Here is a 20809-nt window from a genome sequence, read left to right as displayed (position 1 = left end):
AGTAGTGTGATTGCTGGATCACAGGGTAGTTCCACTTTTAACTTTTTGAGGAACCTTCATACTGTTTTCCAGAGTGGCTGCACCAGTTTGCATTCCTGCCAACAGTGCACAAGAACTCCTTTTTCTCCATATCCTTGCCAACACCTGTTATTTCTAGTGTTTTTTTATTTTAGCCTTTATGACATGTGTGAGGTGATATTACATTGCTGTATTCCTAGCATAACTATTTTTTAAGAACAATGGCAAAAATAAAGACATTAACAGAAACTGAAGAAATTTCTAAAGGATATTATTTTATATGAGGAAAGAAAATGATTCCAGAAGAGAATTCTCAGATACAACAAAGAATGAGAAGCAAAGAAATTGCTAAACATGTTGGTAAATCAAAACAAGTATGGCCCATATAAAACCTAAGTGTCAGATTAAAAAAGACAATGAAAATACTGGCCCAAATCACATAAATTGAGTGTATGTAGGGGGGTATGATTAGCAGTGCTGTTGAAGATAGTGTGTAAAGTTCTTGTATTATTCAAGATGAAGAAAAAATTCTGATTAACTTTAGATTTCAAGTTATGATGCACATTCTAGTTCTAAGTAATCATTAAAAATATAAATAGATGTAACTTCCACATCAGGAGAGGGAGGATAGGGAGGTGGAGATTGAGGTGAGAGGGGGCAAGCTCAAGCTATCCGAAAGGAAGCAAAAATGTTAAATATGGAGGCACAGAAAAATGGGACAAACAGCATAAAATAAGATGGTATAAAATAATAAAAATATATCGCAAGTAACAGTAAGTGTAAAGTGACCAAATTTGCAGTTTTAAAGAAAAAGTCAGCCATACTAGATAAATACTGACTCACATGATGCAGGGATAGTTCTATTAATATCAGACAAAACATATTTTAAGAAAAACAAAATTAGGAAAATGAGAATCATTATGTAATAAAACATAAAAATATATTAAAAAACTAAATTTGACAGAACTACATGGAGAAACTGTCAGAGTCAACATTACAGTGGAGGAGTTTAACACCTGTGCATCACTAATCTATACAGAGCAGGCCAAACTTGGCATTGTTTGTACTGGCAAAAAAAAAGACACAATAAAAATGTCTATAAGGTGGGAAAACAGATAAACTGTGGTATATTCAATCAGTTACTTGGTTAAATATTTCTCATGGTTGGAGGGAAGCAGCAAAAGAGTACATACTGTATATCATCTATATAAGCTAAAATATACACAAAATGAGTATCTATATTGCATATAGATACATATATATACACATGTAAACTATAAGGAAAATGGAGAGACTCACAGGAGGCTTTGGTAGAGTGGAATATTCTATTTTTCTTATACTTATGTAGTAGTATATGGTTACTCATCACATTATTCTTGACATCCTTTTCACTGTATTAAATATTTCAAAAATTTTTTTCTTAAGTAAGAAGAAATTCTGCTCACAACTCTTCACTGGCAAGTTTCCTTCTCACATTGAGAAGACTATATAGAGGTTGTGGTACAGTGCAGCACTGTATGCATTAAAGATCACAATAACCAAGTAAGGAGGTAATTACAAGGTTAAAATAAAAGTGTACGCTGTTACATAGGGCACCTGGGTGGCTCAGTCTGTTAAGCATCTGCCTTCAGCTCAGGTCATGATCTCAGGTTCCTGGGATCCAGCCCTGCATTGGGATCCATGCTCAGCAGGGAGCCTGCTTCTCCCTCTCCCTTTGCCCCACCCCCCTTATGCGTACTCTAAAGAGTAAGTAAAATCTTAAAAATTTAAAAAGAAAAATTCATGCTGTTACAAACTCACACTAACAAACTGATGCTGGCATATAAAACAGATCAAAGAGGAGCCAGTGAGTTGAAGAGAGACAAGGCGGTCAGAGGGTTCAGCACCCTCCAGGCTTTGCCTTAGAAAGAGCAACAAACATAAAACATTAAAGGAAGAAAAAGGTTTTAACTTAAAATCTAGAAAAACTGGCAGAAATCACATGTGTATGTATTAAGCTATTAAAACATTTCTTAATGACTGTAAATACTCATCAACTATTTCTTACCTACTGTTGGGTTATTATTTATATACTGAGACAGCAGATCTTCATCAGCTTGTTCATGCTTTTCATCAGGAGCCAAGTTTTTCTTAGACAAGCTGTTGTTCTTTTTTAAAAGGGCTGTTTTACTTTCAGGTTGATTTGAAACTGGAATTTCTACTGGCTGGTAGTTAGCATGGATATATGGCTCTTCAGGAAGCATGTAACCTTTACTAAAACACTCTAGCAACCATTTTGCTCCTACTACATGAGGCCTGCAAAAATAGTACATAATTATTTATTAGCTTAAACCATAAAGACTATCATCCCACTTGCCATGCAGTTTCCATAATTGCATGGATAGGCAATTTTAAGAAAAATCATTACAGTAGAAATTGCTTTGAATTAAAAACTGACAAAACCTGTGGGCTGATTTATCCCAAAACTGCTTCAATTCATCATCATAATCTCCCACGATAACATGAGTTACATCTTCATTGAGCTGATTAAAACGAACTCCACCTCCACTGTTAATAAGCCTTCTCAGTTTATCAAGCTTTCTGCCACTAAAACCACAAAGATAGATCTGCAAAGAAAGAAAATACTTACTTTAGATTAATGCATTTAAGATGGTTTGCTTCTCTCAACAGAAACACATTAAAAATATATATCCAAATGCACTGTGTGTAAATACACAGCTCTGTGTACATTTAACACATTAATAGAGTATAATCTGAAACTTTTTTTAACAATTCCAACATTTAAAAAAAAAAGATTTTTAAAATTCATTTGAGAGAGAGTGGGAGCGAATGGGAGCAGGAGCTGGGGAGAAGGTCAGACGGACAGGGAGAAGCAGACTCCAGGCTGAGCAGGGAGCCTGACATGGGGCTCAATCCCAAAACCTTGAGATCATGACTGGAGCCGAAGGCAGACACTTAACCAAGTGAGCCACCCAGGTGCCCCAACAATTCTGAAATTTTTATTTTTTATTATTTCTTCACAATCCCATAGCATTATTATCCACTGCAGACAGCAGGTAAGTACTTTGAGGGTTTAAATAAAATGGAAGCTAGAATTCAGTTACCTTCTGGATACTAGTGCATAGCAATATCTAAAATGCAGGTAGCTCCTTAAATGCTGAAGATCTTACTACTTGTAAATTTTTTTTTTAAAGATTTTATTTATTTATTTGACAGAGACAGAGAGATCACAAGTAGGCAGAGAGTCAGGCAGAGAGATAGGGGGAAGCAGGCTCTCTGCTCAGCAGGGATGCTGAGGCAGATGCGGGCCTCGATCCCAGGACCCTGAGATCATGACCTGAGCCGAAGGCAGCGGTTTAATCCACTGAGCCACCCAGGCGCCCCACTACTTGTAAATTTAAATTACAGAAATAAACTGGAAATGAGATACCACCTCACACCAGTCAGAATGGCCAAAATCAACAAGTCAGGAAATGACAGATGTTGGCAAGGATGCAGAGAAAGGGGAACCCTCCTACACTGTTGGTGGGAATGCAAGCTGGTGCAGCCACTCTGGAAAACAGCATGGAGGTTCCTCAAAAAGTTGAAAATAGAGCTACCCTACGACCCAGCAATTGCACTACTGGGTATGTACCCCAAAGATACAAATGTAGTGATCTGAAGGGGCACGTGCACCTGAATGTTTATAGCAGCAATGTCCACAATAGCCAAACTATGGAAGGAACCTAAGATGTCCATCAACAGAAGAATGGATAAAGAAGAGGTGGTATATATATATATATATATATATATATATATATATACATACACACACACACACACACACACACATACACACAATGGAATACTATGCAGCCATCAAAAGAAATGAAATCTTGCCATTTGCAATGACGTGGATAGAACTAGAGGGTATTATGCTGAGCGAAATAAGTCAATCAGAGAAAGACAACTATCACACGATCTCCCTGATATGAGGAATTTGAGAGGCAGGGTGGGGAGTTTGGGGGGTAGGGAAGGAAAAAATGAAACAGGATGGGATCAGGAGGGAGGCAAACCATAAGAGACTCTTAATCTCACAAAACAAACTGAGGGTTGCTGGGGGGAGGGTGATATGGAGAGGGTGGTTGGGTTATGGACATTGGCGAGGGTATGTGATATGGTGAGTGCTGTGAAATGGGTAAGTCTGACGATTCATGACCTGTAACCCCTGGGGCAAATACATTACATGTTAATAAAAATAATTAAAAAAAAAAAGAAATAAACGGGAGTTTATCTGAATTCAGAAAACTTGGGTGTAAATTTTGGTTCAGAGGCCAATAATTAACTACATGTCCATGATAAGTTACTTAGGCTCTTTAAACCAGTGTTCTCACCTATAAATTGAGATATCCTTTACACAGTCGATTACACAAGAAAATTTAAGTCGAGCTGAGGACAGTACTTTGAGGATTATATGCTAATTTATTTCTAGGGGCGCCTGGGTGGCTCAGTGGGTTAAGCCTCTGCCTTCGGCTTGGGTCATGATCCCAGGGTCCTGGGATCGAGCACCACATCGGGCTCTCTGCTCTGTGGGGAGCCTGCTTCCTCCTCTCTCTCTCTGCCTGCCTCTCTGCCTACTTGTGATCTCTGTCTGTCAAATAAATAAAAAAAATCTTTAAAAAAAATTTATTTCTAAGTATTACTATGTATATATTTAAACCTATTTAATAAATATAAAGCTTTTTCATCTGTATTTTAGATGTCTTTAAAAAAATTTCTTAAGAATGACAGATCTATTCCTAACTCCATTTACATCCCAAATTAAATAACCTCTGTTATTAGAAGATACTGTAACAAAAATCAGGAATCATAAACTTCCTGCAAGAATAACTAAAAGTTAGGGGCGTCTAGGAGGCCCTGTTGGTTAGGCATCTAACCTTGGTTTCAGCTCAGGTCATGATCTCAGGGTACTGAGTGCAGAGTCTGCTTGAGATCTGCCCTTTCCTCTTGTGGTGTCCTCTCTAAAATAAATAAATCTTAAAAAAAAACAATAACTAAAAGTCACATCCATAATTACCAGAGTCTAGCATAAAAGATTATATAAGACACTTTCTGTTCTGACAATAAATTGATGTTTTATCAACTAATGTACAGCCTATTCACTCTACAAGTAGAAATATATTAAAATTCAGCTCTAGGAGATCTACAGCATATGATGTTTCCATCAAGGCACTTATAAGATAGTTTATTTATACACTAAAAAATTAAGTAGCCCAAGAGACATAAAACAAAGTAGTGGGTCTAGTGGTTAGAAACATAGGATTTGGAGTAGATGGATGTCTACTTAATATCTGCGTGAATCTGAACAAGAACTGAACAAGCCTCAGTTTCAGGGTAATATCCATTTTAGAGTTATATTTGTGGGAGTTAAACGAGATTACATACAACATATTAACAATATATATAAATTGATTAGCACAGCCTAGGATATTAGTAACACTTAATAAATGACAGTTATGGACAGATGTGGCCCAGTGCTTACATCTGCTTGGCTAGAGTGAAGAGTTCACATGGATAAGGAATAAGCCCAACTCTGAGGGGTCTTCAAAGTCAGGCTAGAAGTACTGATGTACATTATCACTGAGGTATTACATAATAAAGACATACCCGACAACCATCTAATAAATCTTCAGGTGCTTGAAATGCACTGACATCCAGATTTTCTAGATTTTCAAGTGTAGGCTCCACTTTGCTATTAAGAACTGAATTACACATCGATTCATTTATACAACTTGCATTGATGTTGGAAATATGGCTGACATCTGAAAGAGTACGACCTATATATCAAACAAAGATGTAGAAATTTATGGAGATAAAATAGTGATTACCTATTTTCCTATAGGTTAATTTTTCTTATACACAAAGGACTGTGGATAATTTCCAAAGTAAGCATCAAATGTTTTTAGTGAAACCTTGGTGGCCAAGCATAAGGGAAAATGAAACTAAGGCTCATATCTTATTTCAAATAAAAACATACTTAATACATTTAATAGTGGCTTGCTTCCATATACAATCTGAAGTTGTTCGCTGTAGGGTCCAGGAAAGGAAAAAGTATAACATATGCTAAATTCTAACATGGCATGTACAAAATAGAAATGGTTTTCAATTTTATATGGATACGGATGGTCTATAATAGTAGCGAACTAGTAACTTAAATTTAATCCCACTGAAACTTACTATCAACTGTGTTGATCTGGCCAGTAGGAGTTGAAGTACCAGGCACAGTCTTTGTTTCTGGTCTTGGCTCTGTCTTGTATATGGATTCATCCTGACAAAAACCTTTGTCAACACTGTCAAAAAACCACTGCGTGGTCACACAGTGTACATTCCATCTCTTGGCACATTCGTACTTTTGACCTATCACGTTCATTAAGAAATAGTGAGAAATGTAAACCATTAAAATCTATCTTTGTAGAAATATTAAAGTATAATAGGTTATGGGAAAAAACTCACCAAAACAAAATTAAAGTTACCAGTAATTATTCTTATATAAACAGTATGCTATATACTGTATGCAAGGGGGTTTGTCTCTTAAAATTGCATAATTTACATAGGGTGACTGAAATACTAGACTTGGTTTGAGTATAGTCTCCACTGCTTAATTTCTTTAAACCAGTTTCTTAATCTGTAACATGGGAATAATTAGAATTATTGTGGCTTCACAGAATTATGTGGCTTCAGTAAGACTGAATAAAACAACTGTGAAGATTGTAAATGTCCGCAATATAAAAATACCAGCTTTGAATAGTCTACTCTAATGTCAATAGGATTTGACTTGAAGTCCAAACAGACAGGCATATTGTAAGAAATATATCTTTTTATTGCCTTAAAACAACTTTTAACACAATGTATTTTGAAACAGTGCCATAGAGAAACTGAGGTCAATATGTACTAAACAGTAACACAAAAAGGATTTTTTTGGACATTCTTGAGAGCAAAGAGATGAACTGCCCTCAGGTTCAGAAATTCAATAGCAGTTACCAACTCTACTCACAATTATAATATCATAGTTGGCCATACACAAAGTTCTGATTTAAGGACAATTACCAATTAATTTTCGCAGACTTTTTTTTTCTATTTTGCTATCTAAGTAGCTTAATAAAACACAGACATAAATAAATAACAAAAACATTAACAAAATTCTTCTCTCATCAATTTGTATATATTTTAAGGGTATTTGTAGAGAAAAAAAAAAATCTTCCAAAACAGATATAAACATTACAGGACACCAAAATTAAACACAATTTTAAGGAATTCTTCTTATCGGTAGTATATTTTTCTTCTTTTAACAGCCTCGTGTTCTGCAAGGTATATCTTCAAGTTACAACTTCTAGTTCATCCAATAAATCAGATTCATTCAATTAAAAACTAAGCCAAGCCTTTAAAATTTATCATTTTAATTTAAATGGGTGGCTCAGAGGGTTAGGCTTCTGCCTTCGGCTAGGGTCATGGTCTCAGGGTCCTGGGATCGAGCCCCACATCGGGCGCTCTGCTCGGCGGGGAACCTGCTTCCCCCTCTCTCTGCCTGCCTCTCTGCCTACTTGTGATCTCTCTCTCTGTCAAATAAATAAATAAAATGTTAAAAATAAATAAATAAAATAAAATAAAATTTATCATTAGAAAGAAATGTAATTTAGCTACATCTATTAGCCTTTTTGTTGTTCATTCAAATTTCTTGTTTTGTAATTATTTGGTAACTATGTAGCAAACTTTGAAAAAAAAATCAAACAATAAAAACCACTGGAAATTGAAAAAAATATTTTTTCAATGACCTGGATAAACCTGATAGTCATGTAACTTTTCTACAGATTTGTGAACCAAACTATTTTTCTAAGATCTTAGGGGGAAAAAATATGAGATTTTTAACACATCAGAAGCAAAAGCTATTCTGTAAAGATTTTAAAATGTTAAATACTAGAGAAAATTTTGCATTTTTTCCATTTGGGAAACATAATTTTACCTTTTGGTTCTTGCACAATGAGGTGTGTGCATTCATTCATTTTCAGTTGTCCCATGTATTGACCTCCATGCTTAATTGTGAGTTGCTGAACTGCCTTTCTGTCTAAGCTACACAAGCCAGTCACACAGATAATGCAACCAAGAAAAATGGGACACTTGAAGTCTTCCATGTTTACATCAGTATACCTAGCTATTTTTCTGGAAAAAATAAGTAACAAGGAAAAAATTAACATATTAATATACCAAATGGTTTAAAATTTATCAGAAGAATAATGACAAACAACAGAAATCACTAATGCTTTCCTCATTTTTTAGAAAAGGGGTACTGAAACTCAAAATTACACTATCTGCTCATCTAAAAAGTAGTATTTCAGATAGAGCTTCTTAAATAAAACTGTTTTAAGGGAAAATGTTATTTCACTAACTCTTCTGAGTTCATGCTGGTCAAAGTGGTGTATTTTCCAAAATTTTACATGTGAATTTACTTAAAAACTCAAAGGACCTTGGTTGCCTACTAGAAAGATGGACTTTTTTATCCTTCCATCATACGATATAAATAATAAGCAATAATTTTTGGCAGAATACTAACAAAAATGTCATTCTTTTTCCATTTAAGACAGATGTGTTAAGAATAAAGGTACCAGTATGGAGACAGGTTTAGAATGTGCTGGATGGTGTTGAAAAAAGACTGGAAAAAACACCCATTTCTAAGGTCCACAGGGGCAGGCAGGGATGCTATCCTGCTTTGCTTAGTATGTATGTCTAAAGCCTAGCTCAGGCCAGGTACATAAAATGAACTTGATAAACATTTACTGAATGACCACATCCTAATGGCTAACATATGTTTATATTCAACTTTACATAGACACCTTTGTGAGAGAATACAACTGTCAAAATGGCTAATTTACTCTCCATCTTAGTACAGTAGTAGAAGGATAATGCAACTTAAGAACTACAGTTGCCACAGTGATCTTCTCAACTATTTTACAGGCATTTACTGCTGAAAGCAATTTCTTACCTTGTAACTAGTATTAAATCAAAAGCCTATTCTACCTACCAACTTATAACTTGTTGAGACCTTGCAGATTATGCTTATTTTCAGTGAAGAGTAATAACCCCATTTTTTTGCCCCTAAATAACAAATCCCAAGAGGACAACATAAAACCTCCCCCGTTAATAACCCACAATATGCCAAAATGATTGAATGGATCATTTTTTCAAATCTAGAAAACACATAAATGTCTTTCTTACTTCTCTTGTGACTTTTCCCAAAGTGTTTTAATCCAAGAAGGAAGCAAAATAGGTTTCTGCAGGTTTGCAGCAACTAAATATTTTTTGCTGCCAACTTCTCCTGCAATAAGGTGAGTTACTGATATATTAAGGTCTCTATATACACGTCCACCCATCATTTGTACATATTTATGAACTTCTTCCTGTAAGCCCAAAAGAAAATACATTAATACCAAAGCAAACAATAACTCTTCCATTTTTTATACAAAAACTCAAATATCTTTTGTTGTTGTTAGCTTGAAGGCACAAATGTTTCTCACCACTATAAAGTTAAATAATCAAATTACTTTTTGGATAAAGATAAATATGAATTATACATAAATTTAAAAATAATTACTTTCATATAGTTGTTTCTTTCAGCTCCATGAGTTTATTAACCTATGTTGCTTCTATAATATACTGTGCATATATATATTTAAAAGTATTAATTGTACACATTATATATAAAAATACGTATTTTCTCTTTTAGCATTATCAAAGCACTTCTTTCCTCGTAGCAAATGTTAAACCCACAGCCCATTCTACCTCTCAACGTTTTTTAAAATAATTTTTTTAAAGACTTTATCTATTAGAGAGCGAGTGAGCAAGAGAGGGAGTATGAGCACAAGCTGGGGGAAAGGGAGAAGAAAACTCCTTACTGAGCTCAGGGCTCAACGACCCCAAGACGCTGAGATTATGACCTGAGCCAAAGTGAGAAGCTTAACCAACTGAGCCACCCAGGCACTCCATCAACATTTTTTTAAACAAGATTAACCATCTATTATGGAAAAATGTGACTCAAACTCTAACTCAACTGCACAGGGGAAAAAGAGAGTTTTCTTTCAAGTACTTCTCAATAAAACAGATTCCACTATTTCTATTTCATTAAAATAGAAAAGATATACATTGGTGTATACAGTCCTTAAGTCATGAACACCGAGTACAAGGTCTTTCAAAGTGTCTCCTATGCAGTGAAAGATTAAGTGTGGAGATAAATATATTGATCATGATATTCCTCTCAGTACCTACCCTTTTATCTTTTTCCAGGCTTGTACAAGATACAGTTACATCAGACATAACCATATTATAAACTGGATGTTCAGCTCTTGGGACACATCGCTGGTGGTGCATACAAAATATGACTACTTGAGGGCCAACAATTCTGCAGCCAAGCTACAAAAAAAGGGAGAAAGTTTAGTATGTAGGAAAAGACTTCTCGCTTATAAAATTACATTTTGTAACACATAGTAATTTCTTCTTCTTTTTTTTTTTTAAGATTTTATTTATTTATTTGACAGAGAGATCACAAGTAGGCAGAGAGGCAGGCAGGGTGGGGGTGGGGGAACGTAGGCCCCTTGCTGAGCAGAGAGCCTGATGGGGGGCTCAATCCCAGGACCCTGGGATCATGACCTGAGCTGAAGACAGAGGCTTAACCCACTGAGCCACCCCGCCCCCCCTTTTTTTCTTTTAAAGATTTTATTTATTTATTTGACAGAGAAAGAAAGGGAGAAAGAGAGAACAAAAGCGTGGGAGGGGCAGGCAGAGGGGGAGGGAGAAGCAGGCTCCCTGCTGAGCAGAGAGCCCAACATGGGGCTCAATCTCAGGACCCTGGAATCATGATCTGAGCCAAAGGTAGACGCTTAACTGACCAAGCCAGCCAGGTGCCTCAATATTTAGCAATTCTTTACAGAAGTTGATGACCACTGCTAAATTGTTATAAGACAAAATAAGGACCATTATATAATTTCTCAGAGACACTACACATTAAACACACAGGCAATTAATGCAGGCTATCGAAAGAAACAAGCTTCAAGAGCCACATTCAGTCATAACTGCCACCAAATTTTAATATTAGAAACAAACAGTCTTAATGATAGGTTATAGGACCAACAGACTTATGCTATAATAATTGGGAAAATCCATATAGTTTTTAAATGAAGTATCCAGCCAACCAAGCAGTTCAAAAGTTTAAGAGCCTAATTAACCCCTTCTAAAATACCTATTCTGTCACACAAACATACAAAAATCCTAGGCAGTTTCTACATTTGTGTTTTAAATACTTTGTCTTTAACTCAATGTCTTTCCAAGTAAGTATTTCTCAAAGATATTACAAGGCTATTAAAAATGGCCTTTTATTTTCACTGATAACTGAGTTAAGAAAAGTTGACAGTCTTGCTCAACATCAGCACATTCAAGCCAGATCTAAAAAGCATATGGTTGCCAAAGTCACCAGGGCATGACTGATTTAAAGATGCACACGGTAAACAATTATTGTTACCTTTTTGTTGAGTCATAGAAAAATTTGTTTTTAATGCTATTGATTCTATCTGACAAGGTGTGTTATTTCCAAAAGGAGGGTAGACCAACAATGCTTTTGGCAAAGGTGGGCACAGACCTTCCATAAATTGTGCAGATACTGCATCTACCTACTCTTCTATGTTTTCTTCTCCTTCAAACAAGAATCACTTCTTTGTAATCTGGATGGGAATTACAGCCAGTTTACTTTTATTTCAATGCTTCTCTCTTGTCCAGACACCAAAAAAGTAATGAGTCAGTAGACTCTGGAATCAACAAAAAGAAATAAGATGGCTCATTGGTATATTAGCAATATTCATCCCCAAAATTCTTCCTTTAGGCATATAATGTTTCAGACCCTCTCTACAAGATATAGGTATGAAAACTGTGTGAAAGAGCACATGGGAAAGACAGTAAATAACCAAGCATTATGTTGAGATCTTTTCCAAATTTTTATGGAAAATCTTGCAATCAAACTGAATTTAAGTATGGCAGAACTCCGTCACTAAAGTGTTTTATTACTATATCATTGACTTAAGCTAAGTGAAGTTAAATATCCTGAAATATAAAAATTACATATAACAAAAGCCTATCATAACATGATTAGTCTTTAAAAATATAATTCTGGTCTCCCAAACCAAAAGATTCCTCTATATTCATAATCTGTATAATACCTCATGGTCAGTAAAGAACTTATGACCACTGACACAAAAACAACAAAAATCAGACTACAGAAGGAACACACGAAAAGTTAGCAAACCTTTTTGAGGTGATCAAAGACAACGCCACTAAAAGGGTCACAGATATAAAGCGACCTGTCATTTTCCTTTATCTTCAAAGCCTCTTCTTCTGTAATAATCTGAAGATATTCTTCTGATTGGAACTCTTTTATTGACTGAAAGAAAGAAAAAAAATGAAAGAGTGCACCTGAAATTTTTCACGTGTATTTAAGTCCTATGAACTCTATCTTCAAAAATCCATCTCTAATCCAATATTTTCCCCCATTGAAAGCTACCATCATCTCTCACCTAGACCTCTGCAAAAGTCTACAAAGTGGTTCCTTTTCCTTTCCTTGCCCTAAATCTATTCTCCATACAGTAACTAGTAATCTCTTTAATGATACAAATCAGGTCACGAGTCTGGCCCCTGCCTATCTCCCCACTCTAACCTTCTACCTCTTTTCTCCCCTGCTTACCATTCTCTAGTCACTCCTTGTTTCTTGCTAGATCTGGAACAAGCCACGCATAAACTCGTTAGAGGTTCTGCTCTTGTTCTCACTCCATGAAATATTTTCCCAGTCTTCACCTGACTTGATCCCTCACTTCAATCAGATTTGCTCAAATGAAAAAGTCAAGGTCCTTACCATGACCCTTAAGGTTCTTTACATGACCTCTTTACTCTTACACTCTAAAAACCCAGTAATGTTCTTCCCCCAACCCTTGTCCACTACGCTACAGCCACACTGTATGTTGGATAGGCACTCCAAGTACTTTCTCAGGGACCTGTGTATGGCTGTTCTCTCTGCCTGAAAGCTTCTTCCCCAGACATTCACATGTCTAACCATCCCACCTTCTTCAAGTGTACTTATCTTCTCCATAAAGCCTTCACCAATCACACTCTACTTAAGATTGTAACCTTCCGGGACGCCTGGGTGCCTCAGTTGGTTGAGCGGCTGCCTTCAGCTCAGGTCATGATCCCTGAGTCCTGGGATCGAGTTCCGCATCGGGCTCCTTGCTCGGCGGGGAGCCTGCTACTCTGTCTCTGCCTCTGCCTGCCACTCTGTCTGCCTGTGCTCGCTCTCTCTCTCTAACAAATAAATAAATTTAAAAAAAAGATTGTAACCTTCCCTTCTCCCGCAACAAACATCCTTTAGAACTCCTTCAACTGTTTTGCTCTTTTCTCTTCACATAGCACAGAGCCCCATGTAACATATTATACAGTTTACTCATTTATCCTGATTAATGTCTAGGTCCTCCTGCTAAAACAGAATGTAAGTTCTGAGAAAGTATGGGTCTTTTCCTGCTGTGCTCACCAACGTATCCCAAGTACTAAAACAGTGCTTAACAGGTCATGACACTCTAACTATTTGCTGAATGAACTTTAAAGAAAAACCTGCTACAACAGTGCTTCTTAAACTCTAATATATATAGGAATTACACCGAGGATCTTGTTAAAGTGCAGAATCTAATTGGTCAGTCTGGGTTGGGCCCAAGGTTCTACACTTCCAACTCTACTGATGCTGCTGGGGTCTGTAAGTAGCAAGGCTCTACAACACCCCCCACATCTTTCCATATTACACTGTACACTGTGAAACATACTTTTAACTACAAAAAAATGAAGTGTAACCAGTATGTAACAGATTCAAATTTCTTCAGCATACAAAGGTCTACCCTAGTTAGTAGACATAGAAAGCAATGTAATTTCCAAGAATAGCAAATTTGTGAACTTCAATATAAATGTCATAATGGGGTGCCTGGCTGGCTCAGTCAGTTAGGTGTCTGCCTTCGGTCATGATCTCAGGGTCCTGGGATCAAGACCCACATCAGGCTCTCTGCTCAGCGGGGAGCCTGCTTCTCCCTCTGCCTGCCTCTCCCCCTGCTTGTGATCCCTCACCTCTCTCTCTACCCTAAAATCCTAAAAAAAAGTAATAGACTTCATGCTCCCCAAAATACTGATGATTATAATGATATTATAATGATATATTTATATCAATCCAAAAATATGTAATGACACATTTATATTAATGTACATTACAATAAAACTAGTAATAAAATAAATTACTAAGACATAAAGAGTCCAACAAATCAAAAACACTAAAAACGAAAAAAATGAATTCACAGCATCAAACAAGGCATTTTCAACTATTCTTACCTCAAGTGCTTTAAAAAAACATTCGGAATTGTCTGAAGACTTTAAAAACTTCACAAGAAACGGTTCTTTGTCATTTCCGGACATTTTTGAACTGTCAAAATAAAAGAACCATTAACAAGGACAAAACACATCATGTATAAAGTTAAAAGTTAAAAGCGTCTACTTTTCTGTGCAGACAACAATGACCAAGGACAAGGCCTTGTCCATGGATTCATTCATTAGTTTCTAAGAAACGCTGGAATGCGGGCAAAGTCAGGGAAAAAGATGACAACACCAATCCTGGCAAATCAGAGAACAACATTAATGTCCCTAAATTGAATACATTCGGGCCCTTTGTTATGGGGCTCTAAGACCCCTAAGCCAATAGGCATTCAACTGCACTTAGCTCAAGGATCCACGAACGAAACTGTCCACAGCCCCTGACGTTTGTTCACCCCTCAGTAAACGGACTTTAATGGAAAAGTGGAAGCCGGTTAGCAAGGCCATGCCCCCAGAAGGCCGAATGCTCTTGCTTGCCAGCTGCCAGAGAGAGGCCCGGCTCTCGGTCCAACCGCAGCCACGTCCTGTCCGGCGTCAAGGTCCCACCCGCCGGTCCGAGGGCCGGTTACACGGGCGGAAAACAAGGGCCCCGAAGGCCAGGGAAGGTGTCGTGACCCCTCAGTTGGGGTGGGGAAGGAGCTGGGTCCTCTCTCCGTGCCTCACTCACCTCGGTGGAGCCTGGGGGGGGGTGGTCTTCGGGAGGCGAGTGGAGGGGCACGCGGCCTGCTGGGCGGTGGCTGGGGTCGGGCGCCAGCCCGGCGCACACCCGCCGCAGCCGGCGGCGCCCCCGACCCGAAGCAAACGCCGAACCCGGAAATTGCCGAGGGGGTGAACCGACTTTCGCGCCAAGCTCGCGGACGCGCCCGCCTCTTCCTGCGGAAGTGACGCGATGCGCGGCTGAGGGAGGAGGGCCGAGCTGTCAAAGGTTGGGGTGGGGCGGTGGGAGTGGCACTGTTGCCAAGAGGTTTAGGGGTTGCCCAGGTTTAGGGCTTTGAAGGGGCTGCTTGGGACCCGCTGGGAGTAGGCCAAATGCTCACGGCTCAGGCGATGGGGCAGCAGGCTAGGAGTACCTTAGACGCGGTCCTAACACATCGAAAAATGAAGCCCCAGGGAAAATTAGGTTTCCTCAATCAGTACTTTACACCTGCCATTCGCCAGGCAGTACGTGAGAAACCATGTATTATCACCCCTCTATGAGGCGAATCGTGGTATCTCCGTTTTACAGATGTGAAAACGGAGGCTTCAATAAGTTAAATGATGTGAGGTCACGCTTCAAGGGGTAGAATTAGAACTGCATTCAAGTCTTTGACTCCACAGACAGGGGCATTTTACCTCTAATATAACCGGAATGTGAGCACCACCTACCACAAACCAGAGCTCTGAAGGGAAGGAAGATGTCAGGATGGCTTGAATCACAAGCTAATGCAAAGGATCTTTGTCAAGATCTTTAGTAGTCTCTGCCTCTCTTCAAAGGGCCTCTCCTTTTCTTTCTCTGTAACTCCCTGAGTGTTGGGGAGATTCTGGGGCAGAACCTAATGTCTAAAGGCAAAGGCCAGGGAGAGGGGTTACATGGGCCTGCAGAATCTTGGCTTGTTGAGAACCAGTGACAAACTGCTTAGCTGGTGTTTCTTATTTCATTCCTCACTCTCGAGACTGAGAAGCTCATGACTTTGGGTTGAGTAATATGAGAGCTTAACAGCATGTATCCCGGTTGCTTTTCTTTTCAGTGCCTACAGATGGGTCTACGTGTGTAAATACACCCGTGGCAGGTGAGTCAGCATCAGCGACACTGGGGCTCAAAAGTAAAGGCCATCGTTGGGGAGAGGGTGAGAAAAATCTTAAAAATGAAGCAAAGTGACTAGAGTTGTAAAAAAATAAAATAAAAACAAGGAGGATGAGCTACCATCACTACGGCTTATTGTTAAGGAGCAGATGTATCACAAAGCTGTGGTGATAAAGACTGTCTGTGGGGTTCTGCACAGACAACAAAGGACTCCTGCTTGCACTATTCCCATTTACTCTCCTGAGCAGTCCTCCAGGTTGTGGGCATCATTATCCTGTTGTAGATGGGGAAAGTGAGGCCCAGGGGCATCAGCCAGGGAGTGGCTGCCCCTGGGCTTGAGAAGAGGTGGTGTGACTGGGAGCCCCTTGCCCTTCCTGACACACCACCCTACTCCTTGCCACGTGCTGCTTGCCCTTCTCTGCCCCAGGAGGCAGGAGCCCATTCCTGGCACTTCTGGGCCAAGTGGAGGCTTCAGGATAGGAGGAGAGTCCCCGCTGCTCTAATGAAGAAGAAGGGGAAATTGAGCTCGACCTTTTAGCTTTCAGCCAGCTGACTGTCATAGCGGAGGCATACATCTTGTCTTTAGAATAGACGAGGTGACAGGTTCTCCCGTCTGTGTCTCTACATAGGCAGGGAGGGTCTGGATCTGTCCCTGAAGTACGTAATCTTGGAAAAACAGAGCAGTATTTCTCAATCCAGTGTAGTGCCTGGACTGGCTGCATCAGCATCACCTGAGAACTTGTGAGAAATGCAAATTCTTGGGCCTAATCTCAGACCTGCTGAGTCAGGAACTCTGCATGTGGGTCCAGGCATTCTATTTTAATAAAACTGCCAGCTGATTTTGATGCCCATAAAAGTTTGCCTGAAAAGCATCTCTGAGGAAAGAATGAAAGTGGTGATATGGGTTGTGGTCCATGAAAGTTTTGGTGAAAATGGGGAATAGCTATGATTTTTCCACAGGCAGCTGCCTCAGAAGATGAGGTTCAGAATTAACTTTCCCATCACTTCTCTGGCATTCAGGGTCATCTTCTTGCTTCTTGGGCACTTCTGTCATCTACAGTCAGACATTCCAAACCCTACTTGGTGTAGGATTAAGGGGAACTTGATATTTAATTGTCTGTAAAATGAAAAAACACAAGAAACCAATATGACAAAAGTTACTTTTAAAATATGAACGGAGGGAATATGAGTATTTCTTGTTATATTTTGCTACATAAATAAGATTTCTGAAAATTAATAAATAACTAAAAGTATGTATTGTTTTGAGGGATAGGGTTTTATATTTAAGCTTCTAGTACAGTAAATGGATAAAGATAGGGATTATATCTTAAAAAATGAGATTAGTAAATTATCTTGATTGCTGCAGAAACCATCTTTGTAGTGGCAAAACATTTGTTTAAATTGTTGTATTCGAGGGCACCTGGATGTCGTTAAGTGCCTGCCTTCAGCTAGAGTCATGATCCCAGATTCCTGGGATCGAGTCCCACATCGGGTTCCTTGCATTGCAGAAAGCCCACTTCTCCCTCTCCCACTCCCCCTGCTTTTTCCCCTCTCTCAATGTGTCTTTCTCTGTCAAATAAATAAATAAAATCTTTAAAAAAATAAATTTTTGTATTCGGTAACTTAGAAAGTAAAGCATTAGCATATTGAGTCTACTGAGGTGCATGGGGAAGAAAATAAAATGGAATGTTAGTGACACATGTTGCTACTGGCTGCATTTAATTAGGTACTATAACAAAGAGACAAACTCAAGGAAGAATTGTTTGTTTGTATGTGAAAAATAAAAGGGAATTAAGAAAATCAAAAAATGTAGGGTTTTGCAAGGTTGGAAAGGCTGCCTACATCCGGGCCATAAAAACAAGAGATAAACCTGAGAGGTTTTGCACAACATATGTCAAACAAATGTCAACCTATCCATGTGGGAAGGATCTAGTTGAGAGTATGGTTGTCCCACCCAAGCTGGATAGGCACCATCAACCGAGAGAGAGAGATGCATGACCAAGATAGCAGTCAGGCTTGAAAGTTGGTCTAGGGGAGAACTGTGTGTGTAGCTACTACTGTAGGGGGAGAGCTCTGCCATGACTTCCTGGCAATTTTGCATGTATGCATATAGGAAAGGGTTTGGAATTGCGGCATATTTGGTGGTGCCACATCCAAACACCTTGTGATCCTGCTGGAACATGAGAGAATAGGAAGCCTCTGTGGAGCTGCTAGCTCAGAGGCACCTCCCACTTGTCCTCCTGTTTCCCTTAGCAAGCTGTGATAGATAGTTTCTCATAGCCTCCCAGATTCTGATGATGAATGGGGCTTTCTGCGCCATCCTCTCAGAACAGAACCACTTGACTGCTGTCTAGGTTTGGCTCCGTGGTGATGGGTTTCCGCACAACTCAGGTTGTGGTCCTCAGCTGTTTTCTTTCAGTGTCATCCCTTTTGGTGTGTGGGACAAGGAGCTGGGGAGCTGGTGCCTTTGGCTTATTCTCTTTTACTATCTGTGAAAGTAAAAAATGCTCTAAAAGTGTCTCGTGTATTTTCACCAGGCTAATCAGTCAGGCCTTCCCCTTGCCCTGTGTTCAAGGTTGATGACTAATACATGGGACTGACTAGAAGCAAATAGATACAAAGGATACTAAGGTTTTCAGATAGTTGCTTTGTGAAGGCAGCCAGAAACCTGGAGCAATCAAACGTTGACAGTCTTCAAGCTTGCACAGTAGAAAATGGGTGAAAACTCACACAGCCCCCGAGGAGTACAAACTCCTCAATATCCAATCCAGATGTACCTAGAGAAGATAATGGAGAAGGAAGACCCTCCCAGAGGGAGATGCCAGAGAGGGTAATGAATAAAAAATCTACTTTCAGAGATCAGAATCTGAATCTAATCAGGCAGAGGAACCACCTAATACTGCCTAGTATCAACTTCAAAGTTGATACTGACTAGCAACAGCTATGGGTCTCTACTCCTCCTCTTTCTGAAAGGAGTTTTATTTTAGTTATTCTGTTCCTAATACACCATTGTGTATTAGGTATGTGATTGGGCAGGGCTAAGGAAGGGGAAGCAACTAGTCTTTTTAGTCCATATGTCACTGGGCCATAAAGTCGATTCTGGGAGAGACTGTAGCAGACCTTTAGTGATTCAGACATACCCCTTCAATGTGTAAGTACGTTGGCAAACTTCCAGCTGCCAGCATCTGTGGTTTTTTGCATAAAGGCATTCTCTGATGCCAGGAGTCTGCTTTACCACTTATGCAGTAGGCTAGAGGGTGAGATTATGACCCATGACTGACAGGTGTACACAGACTCTTGTTTGCAAACTTCTCGATTGGGATAATCTACTCTGGTTCCCAGAGGTAAACCAAATCTAGCTTTGGATGCTTTCTTTTCCCTTTCTCATTCTCTTACCTGTGTTTCTTTACTTACCAAATAAAACACTTGAAAAGTCTTATTTAAGAGCCTATTTTCTGTGGGAACTCAAACTGAGATAAAAGACTCAAGATGTGTGTTTTCCTTTCATGGTGTGTGTCATTGTTGGGATGCTGTCCAGCGAGGGATTGCAGTTCTCATCCACTCTAGGTGAAGTCATGTGACTGAGTTATAGCCAAAAGAATATAGGTAGAAGTGGTCCATGAAAACCTCTTGTACTATCTCCCACGCTTCCTTACTCTGGATGTCAACACACAGGGCAAGCTTGGAAGCCACATGTTGCAAATGGCAGAGACTCTCTCAGTCTGGATCTCTGAATGACTGACCAGAGCTGGGCAGGTGAACTCTTCACCCCTGCCTCTCTAACAAATCACCACCACTGCTGCCAGTTGGGCTTTCTTCTATTATGTTAAGTCACTGAGATTTGGAGCTTCAACTTTTATGGCAACTGGTACCAACCTAATCAATCTAAACTTGGCAAGGTTTTCACAAATGTGTGGTCACTTCAAAAATTGTCTTTATTACTCAAAGGCCCTTGGAAAGAAGAGAGAGTAAAATTGCTCCAGAGACAAACGCTAGGGGCCACATGGGGAAGACCATGGACTATTGAAGTGGGCTGCCTGGTTTGAATCCTGGCTCTGACAGGTACTATTGCCTGACCTTGGGCAAGTTATTTAATCTTTCTGTGCTTCACTTTCTTCCTCTATGAAATAGGGATAATAATAGCATCTACTCATAGGGTTACTATAAATTAATGTTTGAAGAGCACTTATTTCAGTGCCTGGTACACAGTTAATGATAAATTTACAAATTCCTCGGTGCCTGGGTGGCTCAGTGGGTTAAGCCTCTGCCTTCAGCTCAGGTCATGATCTCAGGGTCTTGGCATCGAGCCCCGCATTGGGCTCTCTGCTCAGTGGGGAGCCTGCTTCCCCCCACTCCCGCCGCTTGCCTCTCTGCCTACTTGTGATTTCTCTCTCTGTGTGTCAAATAAGTAAGATCTTTTAAAAAATTTACAAATTCCTAATTTTCCAAAGGCCATCATGAAGTCTTTAAATTGTTTCCCACGATGTAATTTCCTACCTCTGCTCTGCTATTGTGAGAGGTTGTGCCAAAGCAACA

General features: G+C 39.2%; 1 protein-coding gene across 1 annotated transcript in view; it reads right to left on the bottom strand.

The window, feature by feature from the left end:
- TOPBP1 (DNA topoisomerase II binding protein 1) overlaps nucleotides 1-15359 on the bottom strand; it is a 59499-nt gene extending 44140 nt beyond the window's left edge. Inside the window, exons 1-10 of the mRNA XM_080806796.1 lie at nucleotides 15158-15359; nucleotides 14452-14542; nucleotides 12341-12475; nucleotides 10315-10458; nucleotides 9268-9449; nucleotides 8018-8214; nucleotides 6235-6414; nucleotides 5665-5834; nucleotides 2461-2624; nucleotides 2066-2313 (exon numbers count right to left, since the gene is read on the bottom strand). Of these exons, the coding sequence (XP_080662922.1) occupies nucleotides 2066-2313; nucleotides 2461-2624; nucleotides 5665-5834; nucleotides 6235-6414; nucleotides 8018-8214; nucleotides 9268-9449; nucleotides 10315-10458; nucleotides 12341-12475; nucleotides 14452-14535 (1504 nt within the window). The 5' untranslated portion in view covers nucleotides 14536-14542; nucleotides 15158-15359. The remainder of the gene's footprint in view (nucleotides 1-2065; nucleotides 2314-2460; nucleotides 2625-5664; nucleotides 5835-6234; nucleotides 6415-8017; nucleotides 8215-9267; nucleotides 9450-10314; nucleotides 10459-12340; nucleotides 12476-14451; nucleotides 14543-15157) is intronic.
- Between the last annotated feature and the right edge of the window lie 5450 nt (nucleotides 15360-20809).

Source organism: Martes martes (assembly GCF_963455335.1).
Source record: "Martes martes genome assembly, chromosome: 1".
Classification (NCBI taxonomy): Eukaryota; Metazoa; Chordata; class Mammalia; order Carnivora; family Mustelidae; genus Martes; species Martes martes.
This window is presented reverse-complemented; position numbering and strand designations above follow the sequence as displayed.